Raw genomic sequence first — 23,600 nt, forward strand, 5'->3', positions numbered from 1 at the left:
TTTGCTTTAATTTTTTCCTTTTCCTTTTCAACTACCAAACACATAACATGCACTTCATAAAAATAACTTATATAATTTTTTAAAAATAACATTGCATTATGAAATTTCAAAAATTACAGTTGAAATTGTAACATATATTAATGACTATTAACTATTATATTCTCATAACTAATATTCATCGGTGTCAACAAATAAATACGATTCATTAATCACAAAGGAAAATTAGAATTTGATCAAAAATATTTATTTGATACAAAACGAAAGACGCTTAATATTTTATTCACAACAAATAGTCAACACCTTACATGTTAACAATTTCATTCTATTTTTACATTGATCTATAAAATAGAAAGAACATTGATCTATGGTCGTAAAGAAAGAACTATGCATGTGTACTTTGTTCACCATTTAAATGTATTATAATAAAATAACGTATTTTCAACCGCACAATTACCAATTTTTTTTTTATTATAAAAGAATTATGCATGTATAGTAAATTATATTAAAAAGATTATTGTTAATCTGATTTTGTTTTAGCACATATTTGATGACTTTAGCCTCGTGCAAGTTTTAAAATAAAAAAAAAACATTATTCCTCTGCTAATTACAGATTTTTAAACAAAATTTCTCTAACCTTTCTCCGAAAAATAAGATTTTAGTAGAGATTTTAAAATAAGATTTTACTACCGACACCATTTTAGTAAAAGCAAATTCTACAAAACAAACAATATTTACATTTACTTTTATATTTTTTATGGAGCTCGTAAATATCATTTTAAATTTTTTTCCTAACATTTTTTGAATTTAATTTTCTGAAAGTCATACTTATAAATGCAAAATCTAACAAAAAAGTTAAATACAATTTTTGGAGGTCACATTTAACAAATGCGAGCTATTTGCAAAATTTTAAATATTTGCAACATTTTTAAAAATAACATTTACGAGCTTTCTGCAAAAAATTCCCTAGCTCTCAAAAATTTTAAAAAAAAAAGGAAAAAAAATTAAAGAGGAGCTCGCATTCACGGAATGCGAGCTCAACTTATTGAGCTCGCATTCCGCGAATGCGAGCTCTTTTCTAACCTCGCATTCGTGAAATGCGAGCTCAGCGAGCTCGCATTTCACAAATGCGAAGACCCCCGGACGGAATTTAATGAAAAAATCACCCCTTTTGTAGAATTTTTTTTAATTTCATCACAAAATTAGAAATTTCTCAGAGATGAAACCACAAAGAAAGGAAACAAAACATGCGTGCACAAGGAAGAAATTCATGCAATGAACCCAGATCTTCACAAAATGGTATGAAATTGACAGTAAAAAAGGTTAGAGTTACCTGCAAACGTCGGTGAAGTAAAGCAAACGTGAGATATGTCCGGAAAGTGCGTGCTGATTCCAGAAATGAGGTTGAGCACGTCGTCGCGGAAAACTTCAGCAGTAATGAACGCAATACTTTGGGTCACGATTTGGGGAGATCAGAGACTTTATTTCGGGGAGCTTTCTGAATGAAAGTTCTTCTATTTCATGCCAAGATAGTGCAGAAATCAAGAGTTTACTCGAAAAGCTAAGAACTGGGTCGGAATTTGGTACGAAACTATGCTGGTTCGTCAACCTGATGATGGACTTTTGCAGCGAAATTTTCTTCCTTTTCTGTTTTCTCTCCCTCTCTTTTCCTTGCCGTTGTTTCTCTTTGTTCTTCCTCCTGCTTTTCTTCTCTTAGCCAGCCCAAAATCTCTCCAGATTCCCCCTTTCCTAGTTTCCTCCTCTGTTTCCTTCAGCTGTTACCTAGCTCCCGCAACCCTCTTCTTTTCCTCCTCTTTCATTCTTTCTTTTTCTTGTTTTCCTCCACCACCCGAAGCCCCTCCTTCTCTCTTAGCTGCCCAAAGAACCCCTTTTTCCTTCCTTTCCCTTACTGCCTGAGCTTCCTTCTTACTTTTTTCCTTTTGCTTCGTTCCTTCTTCCTCAGCCCGTAGCTCTCTCCCTTTCCCTCTTTTCTTCCAGATTTTGTTCCTTAGCCGTAACCCTCTCCTCTCAATCTCCCCTCTCTCAATCACTCTTTCCCTTGTTTTTCTTTCCTCCCAGCCTTCTCTTTCTCCCCTTTTTTTCCAGCCCTCGAAGCTCTTTCTTGTTTCTTTTTCTTGGTCCCTCCTCTCCTTTCCCGTAGCTTCCCCTTGTTTCCCTTTTTCTTTTGTTTTTTTTCCAAATTTTTCCTAAGCTTTCAAGTGTCTTGCCACCTACCCCCTTCCTTTACATGTGTTGTGCTAAAACCCAAAAGACTTATCTAATTTTCCTTTAACACACTTATCCATCATGCAAGTCCTCCACCTATCTTCTTATTTTTATTTATTTATTATATTTTTGTTTTTCAAAATCAATTTAGGTAAACAAAAATGTTAATTCCTAATTACAAATGCATTACAAAATTTTCATTTATTTTAAAGAAATTGAATCTAAGAGAATTAAAACATATTTTTGTGAAAATTTTTCTTTTCAAAAATTTAATGCAAAAATATCTTAAAAAATGAAAATGATGATCGTAATTTATAAAAATAAGCAAAAATAAATACTAACTATCATTTAATCAATAAAATAAAACAAGAAAAAAATGAAGCTAAAATTGAATTAAATAAATGAAATTTTGGTATCTACAAATAGCAGAAACAACTGCGCTTTCCGAGTTCAGTGGAACATAAAGCGGATTAGCAGACCAAGGTAACGTGACTGAACCATGTCAGCAACTGTGGCCAATCACTTGCCACCAATACACATCTGTTAAATAAAGGATGAAATTAGAGTCACTAAAGACATAATATGAAGATGATAGAAGAATAGTGATCTTGTACCGTATGTGTGTGTGTGTGTAAGCATTCAGCTTTTCAGTGATGGAGTATAATGGGATAGTAGTTATCCGAAAATCCAGGGGTATGTATTCAAGTAAAACATCGAGCAGAATTAGGGAAAAATGAGAGAAACAAAGTCACATTTAACAAGTGAATGAATGTATATCCTGTTGTAAATAAGTTACAGGTTATAGTCACCGTATTACAATTGATATGAATGATTGTGCATGCAGTAGTTGGTCCATGCTCATCACGCAATCTTAGTTTGCCCTCTCCTGACCATGAAGTGTGTATAAAATGGAGGTGTAGAGTTGAATGAGGTGAAGCAGAGGAAAAGATATATATGTGAATAATAAATGGGTGTACTTGGTGTTGTAAGTTAATTACATGATGTAAGAGATATATTACAATGAGTAGAAAATGCTTGTTTGGCCCTCAAAATGTAGAAATAGTGGAAAATGCGAAGTTGGTTTAGGCGGTTGTCATTAACGAATGACATAAGATCCAATGAACTAAAGCATCTAGAATCTAAATATAATTACCAGTGTGGATGTACATACAGTTAAAATAGACTTACATCGTGTGACCAATACATTATAGTCCGTATAACTTAGTGTACATGGAGTTGTATTTGTACATAGATAATGTCATTGTCTTAGAGTAAAAGTAAGGTGATGTGAATCATTAATCATATTGATAAACGTAATAATAGAATTTGATATACGAGTAATGTGTGATTCATAACACATTATGAATGGTAATAAACATTTATATTATCATTTATGTACATACTATTCCTGAAGTGTTGTAAATTAGAGTGTTTGATGCATAATTGGTAGGAGCAGAAGTAATGGATTGCAGCAAATTGGCAGAAGATGGGACCCCTGAATTAGGAATGGAGTTCAACAGTAAAGAGAATGCCTACAAGTTTTACAACAAATATATCTTTAAAATGGGTTTTAGTGTATGCAAAAACTATTTGAATAAAGATAAAAATGGCGTGACTACGTCTAGGAGATATAGTTGCTGCAAGGAAGATGTGAAGCGCATGTACGAAAGTGATGTGATGCCAAAGAGGACACAAACGCCGACAAAAACAGAGTGTGGAGCTAAAATGGTTATCGTGTTACTTAGAGGGACAATGAAGTACCATGTGCATGACCTTGTCTTAGAGTATAACCACGAGTTACACATTGTTCAATGTTCGCACATGATGCCATCACAAAGAAAAGTGAGTGAGGTTCAAGAGTTCCAAGCTGAAATAAGCGAGGATGCTGGGTTTTCATTGAAACAGAGCCATGAGTTTATGGGAAAGGAGGCAAGTGGGATGGGTAATGTGGGATATGCTCGAGATGACCTTAAACGATATTTTCGTACGAGACGGGTAAGGAGTTTGAAATATGGAGAAGCAGGTAGCATGCTGAATTATTTTCAAGAGCAAACACTCGAGAATCTATCCTTTTTTCATGTCGTACAGTTGGACTGTGAAGAGCAGATAACGAATATCTTTTAGACTGATGCAGGAATATTAATTGACTACAACATTTTTAGAGATATAGTCACATTCGACACAACTTACAAAACAAATAAAGAATATCGGCCACTTGGAGTACTATGGGTTTTAGCCAACATAGGCAAATTGTGATATTCGGTGCTACTCTTATGTATGATGAGATTATAGATTCTTTCAAATGGGTGTTTGGTACATTTCTAGAAGCAATGTGTGAAAAGCATCCAAGTACCATACTAACCGACCAAAATCACGCCATGGCAGCCACTCTTTCACTTGTCATGCCTCAAACATTTCACGGTCTATGTATGTTTCACATACGGTATAATTTTATGAAATATCTTGACAATCACTACAAGAAAAATAGTGACCTTCCATACATGTTTGGTGCCTGCATGTATGAGATTGAAGAAGTGAAACAATTCAACAGGGTATGGGAGGCGATGGTGAAAAAACACAATCTTGAAAATAATGAATGGCTTCCTGAGTTGTATCGAATTCGTGATAAATGGGTAAGCTGTATGATGCAAGAAAGATGGACCGTGGGAATGCGAAGCACCCTACTTAGCGAAAATCTAAATGCAACAATAAAAAATCATTTGAGGCTGGATCACGACCTTGTGCAGTTCTTTAGACATTTCAATCGAGTGGTTGATGAAAAGAGACATAATGCACTCATCGCAGAATATGAAATGAGACAAAAACTCCCCATGGTAGGGTTGAGACAAACACCTATGCTTGTACATGCATCAGAAACATATTTACCAATCGTATTTGTTGCATTCCAAAATAAATATGGTGAGTCAACAGCTATGGTTATATTGAGACAACAAGATGCAAGGATGTTTGTGAAGTTTGTGGTCATGAGGTATGATGGAGGACTTGAAAAAATAGTGGTATTCAATCGGAATGATCTAAGTGTACGCTGTAGTTGCAAAAAATACGAGAATGAAGGAATGTTGTGTGGGCACGCGTTGAAGCTATTTGATACCGTGGGTATAAAAACAATTCCTTCTGAATATGTTAAGAGACGATGGACAAAATAAACTTGGGGTGGAGACTATTTTGATCGGCGAGGACGGAAAATAGTGGCTGATCCAAAAGTAATTATTTCAACTCGTTATCAGGAGATCGCTCCAGTCATGATTAAGATCGCTACTCGAGCAGCAATGTCGGAGAACACCAACAAAATAGTAATCACTGTCATATCTGATTTGGCAAAGAGACTTGAGTTCCTCCTCTCAGAAAATGAAGAGCAACCTTCGCAAAATCATAAAAATTTGAATGTGGAGGAACGTGATAAAAATGAATTTGTAAATGAAATGGGAAAGACAGTAGTCGCAAGAGACATTAAAAAACGTGCCGGTGGGAAGAGAAGTAAAGTAATGCAAAGTTGGGTCGATAAATTTGACATATTAAAAAGAAAATCTAGATTGTCAAGAACTACACAGACTACGGTAAGGATCCAATTTTGGTACTTGGGAAACATTTATGCTAAAATAATGTTATCGTTGTACTGTTAACTAAAGTTTAGGTACCATTCACTATGCAATAATATTATTGTCGTGTCAATAATATAGGTTTCGGAATCAGAACTGACATCGGTTTCATTTGATGAACACATGTTTATGGGATGCCGTTCATCTACTGACTTAGTTTCGGTTAGTATAAAATGGGCATGACTTTAACTTTTATTTGGATGTTTCTAACAGTATAATTAGTTACATTAATGTTACATTATGTGATAATTTTGTTACGTCTATCATCTCTCATGATATACCTATTTTGTCTGTCTTATATATTTATTTGGCTCATACAAAACTCGTAGACGCATTCAATGAGCCAGTTAGTGAATGACCCTCCAAATGCTATTGCTCCGGAAATCGAGGAAAGTAAAACGGTATGCATACATTTAGTAGATAAAATAAATACCTTCTTGTTCGTATCGTAGAGCTACTTTTCTTTAATTATAATAGGGGGCATGTGAACGCTGTCAAAACATACATATTATGTAGTTAACGTATGCTCGCTTTAATAACATATTATTTTGTATTATTCGAAGGTCCACCGTTTGGCTAATCAAGAGCCTCCTGAAAGTGTCCCTACAAAATGGATGCACTCCAAATTTTCTATTTTTTTCAAACATAACTCCGTCAGAGATATCTTAATGGTCTAATATATCTTTTTGTTATAATGTATAATCCAATTTAACTTTGTAACTGAGCAACATAGGCACTGCTAATGATTTGTTGACAGTTGAATAGTTATATTATATAATGTAGAAGGAGCGTGCGGCAATTTCAACACACTGTGATATTGATGCATATCATGTATTTTCACCATCACTCCAAGTGATAAACTTTTATCATTACATCACTATTTATGTAGTCTTGTTAATTGGATACTTGGATATCGTATATCATTAACCGTATGTTTCATTAAATGTATTAGCTGATTTGCCATCGTTGCACATTTCAGAAAAGAAATAACACCCAGAGATTGCAACTAACTGTTGACGTCACCTCCCCTGAGAAACGAGTTGATGAATGATGTGTACCTATAATTTTTGAACGACACATTAAGTGGTTGTCCCAACCTGGGAATGCTGCATATGTACGTTACAAGCAGTTAATAAGTTGTTACAACTTATTCAGGAGGTTTTACAGTCACCATTGATGTTTCACTATTTTCAAACTTAGACAAGTGAATTACAATTGTAATCGCATCTAGTATTTAGTAGTCATCAATAGTTTGTATTGGGTTATATACAATTGTTAGAAAATTATAAAGTCGGTAGAAAATTGAGTAACAATTTTACAATAGGATTGAACGTACTTTTTTGTGATCAAATATTTTTCATAAAATACCATAACATTTCAATGGCTATTGTGATATATACCATTCTCCTACATTCAGTTGTATACGTAATCAACATATTTATTGGCATGGATCGTACAAACAAAGGTAAGATGTATCAGATAACAATCGGAAGTACAAATTGTTATTATTTTGTTACGATACTAAATTCGAATTATTATTGGGGTATTTTTATAAAAAAATTATCATTGAAGCCATATGATTTATATTTTCTTGACAAATTTAGCGCACCATTGACATGATGTATCACAGGCACTTCAATAGATATTACAAGTTTTAGTTAAATTCAATTATGATCAAGTAACCACACTAGCACATGTTTGTAATAGTTTCGCACAAGAAAATAATTCCTTCGACAACTAATTTGTAATGTTAAAACGAAGTTTTACAATGCAACAAAAATGAAGAATGAACAATATACAATGGATTACAACTAGTTAGATATATGTTACTACTATGTTACAACTAGTTATGGATGTTTAACAGGCATGATTAATATCCAAATAGGGTAAACAATTTATTTGAGTAGAGATTATAATAAGTAAAATTTTATCGCTATCTCAACGAACATTGGACTATATTCCTTGTTATCAGTCGTATCCCATACAACACCTGGAAACGCCGTCATGTACTAGACAATCGGATATGTACCTTTGAAAGTCATCGTCGCTTAATTCAATAAAGTCAGATAGGTCCGGATCGGATATAAGTATGAGATTTGCTAAAATGTGTTCAACATCAAATTCTTTTCCAATAGCATGTCTTTTTACGACCTGGACCTCGTGAAACCTGTGAAGCCTACGCTCCATCTGCAAAACTTCTCGTTGTAGTTTATGTAATACGCTTGCATCATTGGCTTGTGGTCCTATAACAAGATCCGCTGAGCTTGTTCTCGAGACGCGGAGGCTATGCTAGCGACAAAATACCTCTAATTCTTTTCTTCGCTCACGAACTGACTCCCATATGGGTTCATGGTCCATAACGAAATAAGCAGATGGTAGATGATCGTGGACGCTATTTTTAAAAATGCGGCCAATTAGTCCCAGAGAGTTGTTGGTGTTAAGTGGAGTATTTCTGAAATCACGTTTAGTACCATATAATATCCTCACATCTGGTGTTTCGTACCTCCTTAGGGCATTTCTTGGACCAACGATACTTTCTATCTTTTTTGCCGAACCTTTGATGGTGAGTTTGTATGAGATCCTTCGTTTGTGGGTTGCATGACTATGCTAACACCTACTGTTTTTTGGTTGGATGAAGGGAAGGATCTACTGCTAAAGTACTGGGGAGGAGATATCAAAGAGGTAAAAAATTTTAACGTAGCACCTGTTTATGACCATGCATAGTAAATGGTATCTGTTTGCAACTTTAACAACTGCTTGCTGTGTCAGAATTGATGCTGCTCTCCACGGGATAGTACTGAGGGTGAGCGTTGTCTTGGATCTCAAACTTTGAACGTTGTAACTAAGAACGTACAAAGTTATAACTAAGAACGTATGAATTGCAACTGGATATGAACAGTAGATCCGCCCCTAACATTACTAGATGAAGGCATGGTAACCACCTATTAATGAGAGAATAGACTAAATATATTATAAAGTGCTTGGTGAGAGGATAAAATAACGGATCTGTGATGATTCTTGTGGTAATAGTATCACTGACGACCTTTAATATGGGAAGCAAGAGACCGAATAAACTTTGTTCTATAGTTGTGTTTGAGTAGAAATGAAATTTGATTAAACATAGTTTCCAATTTTGTAAAACATCATATAAATTGTTTTCAACCCTGCTCGCAATATCATACTAGAGAAGACAAATTTTACAAAATATCTCTGCTTAATAATATTTCGGTCTATATAAATTTGATGTTACCAAGGGTCTTAACACAGAAATTATCATAAGCTATCTGTAAGGACCGAATTTGTACAATATGTACAGGATGTAACTTTGTATAAATATAGTGTAATATAGTTTTAACATTGCGAAACTATAGGACCAAATTAATGTTGGCCCAGTACATGATGTGCAAAATGACCTCCAAGATGTAGTCAGTCTGAACATTATTTTGGACAAATGGGGTCAGTAAAGCTTTTCTCTATCTCTTATTTGTGCCATTGCCCTTGCCCAAACAAATAATCCATGTACCCGGCACATAAAAACTCTTAGACACTTAATTAAGTGTCTAATGAGAATACAGAGGTGATCGTTTAGAACCCCAAAATAATTGTAACAGCGAGATTTTCTCGAACATCTCATTAAATTAGCGAGATCTTCCCGAATATCATGCAAGCCACTGACTTCCATTTAGCTCCAAAAAACTTGGTTTAAAACTGTGTGGGTCAGTGATGAGACTGCAATTGAAGTGTGAGGGGGGTTGAAGATAATGAAAAATAAATTCCATACAGCAAACCCCTTTTTTGCAGAATGAATGAAATGGCCCTTGTGTCATGTCGAAAGAAATGGAAAGTATTGAATAGAATCAAAGGGGGACAAATAAACTTTTGTTACCAAGAAATATACAAGTGCAATTTTTGTGCAAGAAATAAACTTTTGTTACCAAGAAATATACAAGTGCAATAAAGAGTTACACTCCGTGGACTATACCCTGCTCATAAGCAATTTTTGTATACAAGTGCAAAATATATAGCACCAAAATTGGCTTTTGTGGAGTTTGATTCTAGGGTTCACAGAAGTACATTTCACCCTTGACTCGGTAATAGTATGTTTACTGAAATCGAATATTATTTGTATCACATACAATGTATTAAGTTAACTATTGGTGCATCATTACAACCAATTAGGTGTATGTTACAATTCATTATAGCTAGTGATATTGTTAGGCAGCTTTTCGTCTTCTCTAGTTAAAACTAGTGATATTACAACTAGTGATATTCTTTGATGTTACAACTAGTGATACTATAACTAGTTAAATTACGATGAACCTTTCCTCTTCCCTTGTTTGTGCCATTGCCCTTGGCACAAACAATAATTCCTCCCCCCGACACATTAAATTTTTTAGATACTTTATTAAGTGTCTAATGAGAATATAGAGATGATTGTTTCGAACTCCAAAATATTTGATGTAGTGAGACTTTCTCGAACATCTCATTAAAATAACGAGATCTTCTCGAACATCATACAAACCATTGGAAATTATTTGGCTCCCAAGAACTTGGTTTACAACTGAACACTCTATTGATAAAACTGTAATTGAAGTTGCAGGGAGGTTGAAGATAACTAAAAATAAATCTAGTACACGGGTCCATTGCCACTGTACTTTGAAGAGAAATTGGAAGTGTGAAGTGGAATAATAATGCGGAATTGTCTGGGCAAAAATGAAAGGGGGACGAACAAACTGGATTTTGTGTAAGGGATATACAACTGCAACCGCGACCTTTTATAGTTAGCAGGACCCTCTAATATGGTAAAATATCCCTAATGTATATCAGGCCAACTACTACATCATGGGAGTAGAAACTGTAGACTCACATGCAGTGCCTGAATCATGTCATTTTAGAATCCTTACGTACAAAGCGTGAAATTTGTAGTACCGAGACTCTTGATACGTGTTACATCGTGTTGCTAATCAGTTACAGACTTTAGCATAAATTTTGCAACTTTTATCATGAAAGGACCTGTACACCAACATTGGGGTAATGTACATACAGAGTTACACATTATTGAAGTTAAGTTTCACTGTCTGCATACACAGTAACACTCTACAAGTTTTGCAAAAAACCTTCTGCAAGTACATGGTGGCCCAACATTTTGCATTGTAACACTCTATGCCCTTGGTCAGTTTATGATCCAACATTTCAACACTCTGTCTGCCATTCGTATGTCCTTCTCATCCAATTCTCTAGTAATACGCAATGAGGGTTGTCTCAGATACTTAATTAATTTTCATTGTTGTAACTAAGAACGAACAAAGTTGTAAATAAGAACGTACGAATTGTAATTAAATATGCACTTTGGTGTTGACCATCATAGTGTGTTGTTGTTGTTGTTCTACTAATCATATGAAGTTTGTGTATTAAGATAACCATACAATCTCTCATTATAAACTTAATAGTGACAGGTTTGCTGATGTCATTAACACAAAACAATTTTGTAACGCAAGTGAATTCAGATATAACTAACAGCATAATACTTCAGCTTAAAACTTGCAATACAAATTGGTGTGTCTTCATTCAACAGTACAAGGATGTCACGTACTGTGCGAATGAGCATACATTTACGACAAACTACCAGCGAAGTCCGCTTCATATATCTTTAAGTCTGGGTAAAGTAGAGTCAGCGAAAAACTGCTATTATTAGCAACAGAAGGGCAATCGATACCGAAATCATCAAGAAGGTTTTCATTTGTCGAATGTCACTCTCAATGCGTTGCACAGGATACGAGAAAGTGTTTGATTGATGGAGCACTGTTCCGAGATTGTCGAACGAGCTTTCTTTGCTTATTACTTATCAATTAGGTGAGGTAATAGTTAGTCTGAACAAACTCATGATCCCTCCCTATTGGATGAGCCCAGGCGAAAAAAGAACATGCTTTTGTTTCACAGACGAAGTACAGCAAGCCTTTCGTTGGTTTCTGTGACTCCACGATTTTCAAGCCAACCCTTTTTTCACAATTACAGTACCAATATTGGTACCTTAACTCACTAGATCCGCCACCAATATTGTTACATGAAGACATGTGAACGGCGTAAAACTCCTTTGATAATATGTTAGGCAAAGTGTTTGGTGGAAGGATGAAGTAATGGTTGTCTGTTGAGAAGAGATCAGTCACACAGGTGGGCGAGTGGTAATATGTAGTGTTAGAAGATGTAAACTAGCAACTAATATTAGCTGCGGAAATGAGTATATATGAAATACCAGGTTGCTTTTTGTTGTTAAAGATACAGAAAAACTAGTGTACATTTTTAGCCGCATATGTTTCGATCTCTACTATGATAATAATGCAAACAATTATTTTATAAAACCTGATTGTTAGCCGATGTGTTTGGGTCGATGTTGTATAACAGTGCATGTATTGTAACTTTATATGTGCTCTGTGTAATACACTTTGAACTATGAAAGCTATTCTTGGGTCCAAACGTGACGTTGCTTTTTTTATAACAACTTTTGGCCACAAATCTTACATGATATAACAAGTAGTTGGCATGGACTTATGCTTTGTTGTTAAAAATATCATGCTCGTTTAAGGTTAAGACACAATTGATTTAAATGGTGTCTTTGGTCCAAATCGTAAGGATATTTCGAAATAGCAAGTGGATTATATTACAAGGTTTCGTGTTAGAGGTTTCATCAAAAAGTATGTCGAATTTTCTGTGTAATGCATTCCCTACTGCAGGAAAAAATGGTTATTTGTCGAATTATCAAAAAAGCATGCATTCAATTGGCCATATGAACATCTTTGCTGTTGGCTCAAAATCGTGAAACCAATGGTGACCTTCGGTCCAATTTATGATGTCTTGTATGGACCTCATACTGTAATGTGTTCGTCATCCAAATTTAACAACAGGTACACTTATGTACATATGATGACTGTCAATTTAAACGTTTGAATAACATACAATCAGGTTAATATAGTCCTTCTCATTGGGCCAAAACCTAGTTTACACCAATTCAAAAGCTACATTAGACACATAACAATGTACAAATGGGAGAAGATCCAATTTTGTCCAACTATAGTCACATCTAACTTGTCTTCATTCAAGCATTACCAACATTCAATCGCGCCCGTTTGGTACTTCCAGGTTTGCAAAGCTGTCCGGAAACTTAGAGTTCTCCACTGCGGTACACAATCGAGCTGTGTACAGTACTCGATACTTGCCAATACTTTCCTATCCAATTTAAACGTAATAAGCATTTTCGAAAGCAAAGGTAACAACTATAGACCACAATTCCAGATATAAACTAGGAAAAAAACAAGCGAAAATTGTAATACCTCTATAAGCCGAGCAGCCAACCTTTCGCTCCAATGCTCTAGGAATATCATAATGAAGACACCACTGTCACATCTGTTCATGTTGTTTTCTCATTAGTCAGTTGGAGTATATGTGTTGTAATAAAATATTTGTAACTCTAACAATAATGATGTGAGAAATCAAACTATTTACACTTTATTTGGTGAGTGATGAGTGCAAACGAGAAACTGGAGAAATCAATTTCCTTGCCAAACTTTGTTGCCACGACCAACCTCGGAGCATGTTTCTATAGTACCAAAGATTATGTAAAATAGATTAGAAACACTACTGTTTCATCCTCTTCTCTTGTAATGCATTTAGATGACAGTTCAACATACCAGTCGATTAAGTACACTTATGTCTTTGCTCTTTACTTGATCGTTATTAGGGTCTAGCAGGTGCACTTCTCTCTGTGAGACATCAAAACTGTAGACAAACCAATACCTCTCTATGCATTCCGGGACAAGTATCTGAAACGAATGACGTATAAAAAAAAGTAACACAGAAAAGATATGTAACCTGATTCTACATTTTTGGATATTCAACATCTAATAAAAAAGCCTTGGGTTAAAGGTGTTAATTGCATACCCACTCATAATTTGCGGGATCAACCCCCGTATTGTTATTGCGAACTTTGAATAGTTTTTTCAGCTTAGCAGATAAGCTGGCATTAGATAGCTTGTCAAATTTTTTCATTTTTAAAATTCCTTCTTGCAACCAATAACATGGGCGAGTTGGAAGGAGTGTAGAAGAGATCAGTAATAGTGCGTTGGCTCGTAATACCAATTTACATATGATGCTGAAAAAATTTAATACATAATAAGATGCAGTCCAAATTTCAAACTCACAACTGCGATGGGTTCAGCGATGTAGCGTTCAAGTTTCCTATTTTTGGCAGTTCTTCCACCCCAATTCATGAGACGGGCAAACATGTCAATCACATAATCAATATTCAATGATAACCAAAATATGTAATTGAGTGTTACAATTGCATTTACCTATCACTAATCCAATCAATAAATTGATAATCAAACAATTGGAATAAACGTAATAAACTACTGATCCGATTCGACACATGCATGCCATTATCTAGTGTCTTCAAGTCAAGCCGTGTCAGTGATAATTGAAATATTTGAATAAGTATGTCCCTATCAGATCCGGGGCACAATTTAACGATTTACTAATAATTAATACTCGTACTTCAAAAAGCAGACATGCAATGTATATAAAGTCAATTCTCATCCATTTTCATACTATTTTCCTGTGCCATCTTACAATGAACCACATGCCCGGTATTGTTGAGAATGGATCACATTATTGAATTAATAGTTTTGTCAAGAAACTTACTTCAAATTTTTGTCCGGGTGCCATGCATATGCAGTAACATTTTTATCATAAAAGTTTATTGTCACATGTGCTAGTAGAATGTACTCAGCTGACTGCAGAACGGTGCTCTTCTTTGTTGCACATGTAGATTTGTGCTTTATCTCAATGTCAAGACCTCCTAAAAAGCAAAGAACATGCATTTCATATGCAAACATATCTATCGTTGTGTAACAAATTTTAACCAATTTATAACAGTTTTCAAACACACTGTAACTAACAGTCTTCAAACACCACTATTAATTTTCAAACACACTTTAACTTCCCAATAACTATTTTGTAACACTATTCAAATACAGTGTAATTAACAGTTTTCAAACAGTTTTGTATTAATTTTCAAACACACTGTAACTTCCCAATAACTATTTTTTAATAGTCTTCAAATCCAATGTAACTTCCCAATAACTATTTTGTAACAGTTTTCAAACACACTGTAACTAAATGTCTTCAAACAGTTTCGTAACAGTTTTTAAAAAAACTGTAACTTCCCAAATAGCTATTTTGTAACAGTATTCAAACACACTGTAACTAACAATTTTTCAAATACCTTGAATTTGTCCCAATAACATCACATGACATTAGGCTTATCTGGATGTAACTTGAATAAAGTCACAATTATTATCCTCAATTCAGTTTGTCTAGGTCGTGGTTTATGCAGCTAACATTGGTGTGTTATGACAGTAAGCCTACAATTTTTTGATCATAACTAGCAATAATTCAGACCCATATAGGTAGCATCATTATGGTATAGATACAGTTAATGTATGTGTCTAACTTTTGCAGTCATGTTATTTGAATTAGAACCTTATGAATAAACTACAGTACCAACCTTTTCTCTTTCGACCATATGACCACAACCTAAGTGGTGTTTGTGGCTTATGCAGATGTGACGCTGATGCACCTACAATTGAAGGTGGTTGCACCGTAGATTGACCTTCTTCGACAGGTTCTGTGACATTTGACTTATATTGCTCCTACTCTTGAAGGTGTATAATGCTTCCTTGCTCAGTTGTTGTCATGGTAGCCCCTTGTTGTAATCCCTGATTGATGTTATCAGGCATGACTAATGAGATATAAAGTGGATTCTCCATGTCCATTACATCTTCATTTAGCTCTGGTTCTCTGATTTCGATATTTGTCCTCGTATTTGCATCGTCTTTTTCATACTGCGCTGCATTATGCTCGTCTTCTTTAGATCCTTTCGCATCAATTTCATCAGCATCATCATTCTCATCGTTGCCCCCTTCTTTAGCAGATTGAAATTCCATCTCTTCTTCAGTATCAGGACTCTTATGCATTGTATAATCTTCCTTTATAGATTTTTTTCCTTTGTCCAATGCTACAGGCCCAGAAGTGGAAGCTTTTGCTCTCGGATGAGAAGAGAGTATTTCTGCAATCTTTAATATCCTTCATTGGCTACTAACAGCAATGTTATACAGCTCATTTAGCTCAACCTGCAGTTACATGATGACATTACCAATCCATAAATGAGCCACATGCTCTCAAGAATGGAATACAATATAGGGATATATAATAGCACTACATCTAAGTGAAAGTTCTTAATTTAACATTTGTATTACTGGCATAGGTTCTATAACTGCAAGTTCTATGGCAATAAATAAAATGGTCACAGTTTTGGTTGAATTTTAATTTATTTATAACATGATTATCCAAAAGATCACTACATTTATTTTTACATACAACTGACTTAATTCAAGATAACTTATTTGTTCAATGTAATATTAGGATTGGTTTCATATATTAAGATGTAACTGTATATAGTTACAAGCTCATAGGGATAGTTTGATCCATAACGTTGACAATAATATGCAGTAATTACGTCAATCCAATCAATAAATTTCGTTAACCATGAAACATGCCCACTTACACAGATATCAGCATGCCCGCTGTCAATCATCATCCCTTCCAAATTAGGGGGTAGTTCAGAACGCCACGCACCATATTCATTCTCTTCCGGATCATGTGGTCCAACCTTTAAGCTCAGATTAAACCAATAAAGCCACTTAATACATACACCAATACTTTTTATATGATATGAGGTAAACAATAAATAACATGTTACCAGCTTTCCTTTTCCATAAGCCCCAAGATTCTTAATCTCCAATGCATCCCTTTCAGAGATCAGAGTATCTGTCTATGCCTTTGCTCTTGGTATAGTTCTAGGTACTTTATGCTTCAGTATTTGCACCCGGTCAAAATAATGAATCTGCAATACAATAGAGCAATTAATTCAATTACAGATAAACTTGACCCCACATGAACATCATTGTAGAAGCATTCATTTGGGTATAATCTAATCAATCCCTCACACTGAATTCAACAGAACATGGAAATGCAGACTGTAGTTTACATACACACAAAAGTGATTAATCTCTAGTGCATTATCTAACCATTAAAGCAGACTTCAATCATGACTACAAGTACCTAATTTTACCAGCAGAACGAAGATGCAACCGCCAACGTATTGGTGATGCTTTTCATTTTTCTTTTGCACCTCATTGCACAGTACAATCCTGACATACTCAACCCAGTTAAATGTCGCCACCCCATCAACCAATTGCGTACAGGTTCAAAGCCTTATTTTGTGCTTGGCTCTAGCGTTTGGAGCCAGTAGACATCCACAAGCAAATGCAACAAATAGTTGTATAAATTCTTCCCCTACATTCATGGCTACCAACTCAGTCGATAGCTCTTTCCATTTGTATGCCCTGCGACTTGGTCCGGTTCCCTCAACCTCAGTTGTATCAGTGTCTTCAACTGGAACGAAACCTTCATTTGGGATCCCCAGGATTAAACTAATGTCCTTTGATGTTAAAGACAACACACCATCTCCATGTAAATTCAAACTGCTCAATGTCGAATTAAAGTTATCGACTAGCCAGGTAGCTATGCTGTTAGGAATCCAATGACACTGTATGTATAGCAGCTCTCCAAACCCCATGTCTCTAATCTGCTGCTTCTTTGTTTCATCGATTCGTGAAACTAAGTTTGGCATTTGCTTTGGCGAGCAAAGGATAGTGTACTTCTGATTCTACACCATTTTTAGATATATGCATTAGAAAAATATACAATTTCATCAACTGTTTGACGAATCATGACGTGTATTTATCTTAATCTGTACCCATGCTTTTCGCACTATCGGCTTTCCAAGACGTTCCATTTCTTTCTCGTACACTTCTTTCTCTTTCAAATACTCCTCCTTTCGTTTCCTTAATTCTTCCTCACTCAACTTATTATATGCTGCCCGGGTAATGTCATTGTACTGCATTGAATAAACAAAGTCAAAAGACACGTTAAACTAAACACAAAACAATTGCTCGTTTCACTATTTTTTCCTTAGCCAACCCATCAGTTCAATGATTGCAGTGTTATTTTGCTAGGACAGCATACCTCTGTCACCTTAACACCCTTCGCCGAAACCATGCGTTGATACTTTTTCCTGATCACATTCAAAACTCTAAAGTTATTTATGTTATTTAGTAGCATTATTTTTTCCTCAAATTCAATGATCTTACTAGAACTTCATCCATGGATTCAATGGTGGGACTGGTTTTGTGACCTCGCTTGTTCCCGCTATCTGCATTTCTTCCTCTCTATCTAAACAATCACTCATTTTATTGGTTCTTTTCCTTCCCATCCGGCCCCTGCATAATCAATATTGTAATGCATTATAGTGATGACAAATCTAACATGCCATGACCATACACAAGCATTGACCACTTCCCTATTCAATGAATTGGGTGGTGTCCTGTGTTTTGTACCACCAATTGTTTCAGCGAGTTCTTCTCTGTTTGCTTCTTGAAGTGTGCTATTTGTTCGCGTTCTTGCCATGTAAACTAATGTTTTTTAGAAATAAATTGCACTTCAGTTCCAAAATTTCATTTCCAACCATAGGCATAATATATGATGAAGTACTGCTAAGCATAATATATGAGTATGAAATATTAGTCATACTAGCTATAGTACAACTTGTAACATTTTTTTTTCACACTGAATAAGTCATTCTTCACAGTTTGTCATTTATTCCAACTACCACTAATCTACATAATTTGTTGTCCTACCTATCAGGTTCTACTTGGGATCAACTTCTTCTTCTATTTATTATGCTATTGTATAATATCAATGCAGTAGAAATAGGGGGCAACCAAATTTATAGTATCTTGATGTAATTTTATAGACTAGTTCTATTACTGTCACTTCTGACCTACTATGTGTAACAACTGTCAAACATGATGTCCAACCACAACAATTACTGTACTAGTAATCTTCCTTTTCACAATTTGTTTGCCACAATTCCAAAGTTTCTGGTTAATTATGCTTCATTTAGTCATATCATAATCTATTCTCCTACCTATCAAGTTCGATGCAATCACTTTCTTCTTTATTTATCACCCTATTCAGCAATACAAATAAAGTAACAAACCCATGGAACAATTTCAAAGTATGTTCAGCATTTTACAGAACACTTCTACTACTGTCACACTAAATCATTACGTGTAATAATTATCCAACATGATGTGCACCTACAATAAATAGCAAGATTCGTAACCATTTTTCCATACTGACTATGCCAAACTTCACAATTTATTATTCCTTCTGCCACACATTGTCAAATTATAACCTACTCTCATACTTATTGAGTTCCATACAATAAACTTGCCTATCTTTATGCAACTAAATCAATAAACATACATCAATGTAGTAGTAAATATGACACGCACAACTGAGTACAAAACTTTTGTACTCTGTTTCTTCTCTGTACCTGTTAAACCATAACATGTAACACTTATCCAACACCGTGTTCATGCACACGAGTTAATACAATAAACATACACCAATGAAGACCCAAATACGACATCCCAATTTCTAACTAACATTTCTATTCTGTTTCTATCCTGTTCCTGTTAATCCACAACATGTAACAGTTATCCAATATTGTGTTTATGCATAACAACGAATACCATAAACATACACCAACGAAGTCTCAAATTCAATATACTAATTACACACTAATATTTCTATTCTGTTTCTTCTTTGTACTTGTTAATCTACAACATGTAACACTTATCCAACACTGTATTCATGCACACGAACTAATACAATAAACATACATCAATACAGTCGTAAAGACGACATCCCAATTTCAAACTAACAATTCTATTCTGTTTCTATTCTGTACCTATTAATCCACAACATACAAGACTTATCCAACAACATGTAAGACTTATCCAACATTGTGTTCATGCACATGAACTAATACAATAAACATACACTAATGAAAATCCAAATACGATATACCAATTTTACACTAATATTTCTACTCTGTTTCTTCTCTGTGTCTGTTAATCCACAACATGTAAGATTTATCCAATATTGTATTCATGCACATGAACTCATACACTAGACATACACCAATGAAGTCCCAAATACAACATATCAATTTCAGACTAACATTTCTTTTCTATTTCTGTTCTGTACCTATTCATCCACTGCATGTAAGACCTATCCAACATTATTTCGTGGCCCATAAACTAACAAAGCTTGTAACATTTTTTGCACGCTGAGTATGACACACACAACAGTCTGTTATTCTGCCTAACGTATTTATATTACTGCCAACTCTTCTATCATCAAATTTCATACAATCCATTTCATCTTTTATGGTCCTATTTTTCAAATGGGCCTTAGGTCACATATAAGGAGGTAACACTTTCATAATACCATATAATATGTCTTTCGCCTCTGGCCTTTGTTATTTTCTAGTCCTTTTCCTTATACTATGTACTACATATACCATGTTTTGACTTTGTTATGTTAATGTTTTACACTTTAATACACCGTAACATTTTTTCCCCATGTCACTTTTTTCCATGTAACATAATTTTTAGCCAACGTGCTATATGAGCTATCCTTCACTAAATTATCTTCTGACTATTTGGTTTCGCAGTGTATGATACACTCAACACGTTGTACTATCTACTTAGCACATAGTAATTTTTTACACCTACGAACTCCCAAACCCATGCACACATTTTCTCAAGCAGTTGTGCCGCAAGATTTCCCCCTCCTTTACCACTCTCCTGTTTCGATGCTCAAAGACTAACACATAATACTCCTATCACGCTGCACTTATCAATTACTATACACAAAATCGTGCTCACATGATATCCCTCTATGCAATCATCATAGTGTACACCAAAAACATCCACAAATAAGGTCCTTCCACTTTTTTGTCAAATTACACAGATTACTATATCATCCTAGGCTTCCTCATGTTTTACTTGACTGATTTGTGGTTGTTCACTACTCCGGATCCCATGATCTTTCACTTTGTAACTTGGATTTACCTTTCTTCTTCTTTTAATAAACCCTAATCACAAAAAATCTGTCTTTCTGCCACCACTTCTTGCTTCTCCTTGCTGTGATTTTCCTTCAACAATGCCGCAGTTCCACAGATTTTCGCAATGTCGTACGTATGTTGCCAATCTCCTATTTTTCTCTATTATTTTCTCCTTTCGTATCTTGCCCTATTTTTTGACAGTTGTGAATTTCAGCAGCTGCTTCGTTTGGGAGGAAGTCTAAGTGGGGCTCTTCATTTTCAACCTTTCATTTTGGGCGGGACTTTGCTTATTAATGGTGCTGACGTTCCGTAACGGGTCCATTATGATCACCACTTCTTCTATTTTTTTTCCTTATCACTTAATAAAACGACGTCATTTTAGGGGTCTGCTAAAAGCTTCTGACGTGGTTCATTTCTTACCTTTCCTTTCTGCTTGTGAGGAGACCGCTCGAGAATGGTCAATTTGATGACCGTTCCCGCCCCGAATCTTGGCAAGATAGGCTTTTGAAGAAGGGGGAAGTTCAGATGTAAACATTAAAGACTTTGTGTAAGATTTGGCTCAATCATGACGAGACAAAAGAGCTTATTTTGTCCTTTATTTATTTATTTGTTGGTGGGGGCTGTAGGGGGAGGGGTGGGATTGGTAGGAATTGATTTATCTTCTCCATAAATAATCAAAAGACCGCAAGGTATTTGTCACCTAAAATTTAGGAAGAGTGACTGACATTGACCCTTTTGGTTGCCATTTTTGGTTGTTTTTTGTTGTTTGGTTGCCATTTTGCCAAACTAATTTTGCACAACCTAGCTGTTCTCAAGATCATGTGCATTGATGGTTCATCAAAGGTTATGGAAGCTTAATCATGAAATACTAACCCTTCCCCCCTCTTTTCCCAAAAAAAATGAAGTTATACATCTTCCCAGATATGGAACTTGTGCAATTGTCCGTATCAATTACACCCGGCGATGTGTATACTATCATAACAAATATAAATATTTAAAAAATAATAAATTTAGACACTAAAATTACATACATGCACAACAAATTTTGTCCTTCTTTTAAAATTTTTTTCCCAAATTCAATCTCATCACTTCAATTTAAAACTGAACCATGCCCATCATGAGTTGTACTTTACAATCACAATTATTTAATCACCGTCATGAGTTGTCCTTTAATTTTTCTATTATGAATGTCCTTCCGTCTTTTTATTTTTTGAGTTGTTGGGAATAGTAGGGAAAAAGGCAGCCAACCTATGATTAATTAATAAAAAAAGCTTATGGTTAATTGACTCGTTATAAGGACAGAAGTGCTAATGTTTTAAAATTTGTATTCATACATGTACACAATCAAATTATCGTAATGGATCTTCTGTCTCACTTTTTATTATATTGTTATTTTTTCTTTATAAATATCATATTTTAGTTCTTTTTTGTTTCCTTAAGATCCAATAACTATTAATCGAGTAATATACAAAATTTAACAAACTTAAAAGATCAAAATGCATAAAAAATGAGATTTTTATGAATTTTTTGATGTATTTTTTTAAAATTTTTTATTATATATTGATTTTTTGAAACTGTTATTTTTGGTTATTACTCAATTAATAGTTATTGGATCCATATAAAATAAAAATGAACTAAAATATCATATTTATGAAAAAAATAGTAATACAATAAAAAAAAGGGACAGAAAGTGGCACAAGAAGTGAGACAGAAGATTCGTTACATAAAACTATTTACATACTGACCACAAATTAATAGGGGATAATTTTAGAAACCTCCACTGAGGTTTCTGACAGTCTCACTTTCCTTCCTTGTGGTTTCAAAAATATCACAAACCTCCACTGAGATTTAGGATTTTGTAACAAAATCAGCCCATGATGTCAAAAGTGAACATAAAAAGTGTTTTCAAGAAAGAAAGGAAATTTTGTTTCCATAAATGCCCCTGAGGTAAGTGTACAAGTTATATTAGTGAAATAATAAAAACTAATAAAAATCAAAATAAATTAGAAAAAAAGGGTTAATTTTATATGCAATATTTTATTCATCAATAATATTATATCAAAAGCTTTTACTAGATTGTTATTTGTTCCAATTGCATATTAAATCAACTATTAGTGCTTATGAGAGTGTATTAAATATTTAGTAGAGAGGTAATTTACTTCAATAGGTAGCATGTATATAAATACTTAGTGAATGTACAATCTGGTTGAAAAAATATACACCATGTTATCGACCAAGTACGATGCATAGAAATTGTTGAACACGTAGTTATTTGTTCACATGCATATTGCAATTAGTCATCGCAGCAATATGCATTTGCAATATGCATAGTGCAACGGTATGTATACATTTGGAATGGTTATTGGTGCTTTGACCCACTTGTGTATCTCCTTACAAGTTGCAGTGGGTATGTAATGTTATCTATATGACTAATACTAATTTGCCTATAAACACCTTACAAGGGGTGATCTATAAGGTACAATCAGTTTACAAATATATACATTATGTTAGATGTTAGTTACTTGACTGTGTATATTTATAAAAGGTAGTGTAATGATATGCATAAATTTGGAATGATTAGGTGTTAAAAAAATGTATATCATGTTAGGTGTTAGTTATTTGACTATGTATAGATGTTAAAGGGAGATTAAATATAGCGTAAAAAA

General features: G+C 34.6%; 1 protein-coding gene across 1 annotated transcript; it reads left to right on the plus strand.

The window, feature by feature from the left end:
* Window positions 1–4,448: 4,448 nt before the first annotated feature.
* Window positions 4,449–5,390, plus strand: LOC113765559 (protein FAR1-RELATED SEQUENCE 12-like). The gene has a single exon (XM_027309785.1). The coding sequence runs from the start codon at window positions 4,449–4,451 to the stop codon at window positions 5,388–5,390; it is 942 nt and encodes a 313-aa protein (XP_027165586.1).
* The last annotated feature ends 18,210 nt before the right edge of the window (window positions 5,391–23,600 follow it).

This window comes from Coffea eugenioides, chromosome 1 (genome assembly GCF_003713205.1).
Source record: "Coffea eugenioides isolate CCC68of chromosome 1, Ceug_1.0, whole genome shotgun sequence".
Lineage (NCBI taxonomy): Eukaryota > Viridiplantae > Streptophyta > Magnoliopsida > Gentianales > Rubiaceae > Coffea > Coffea eugenioides.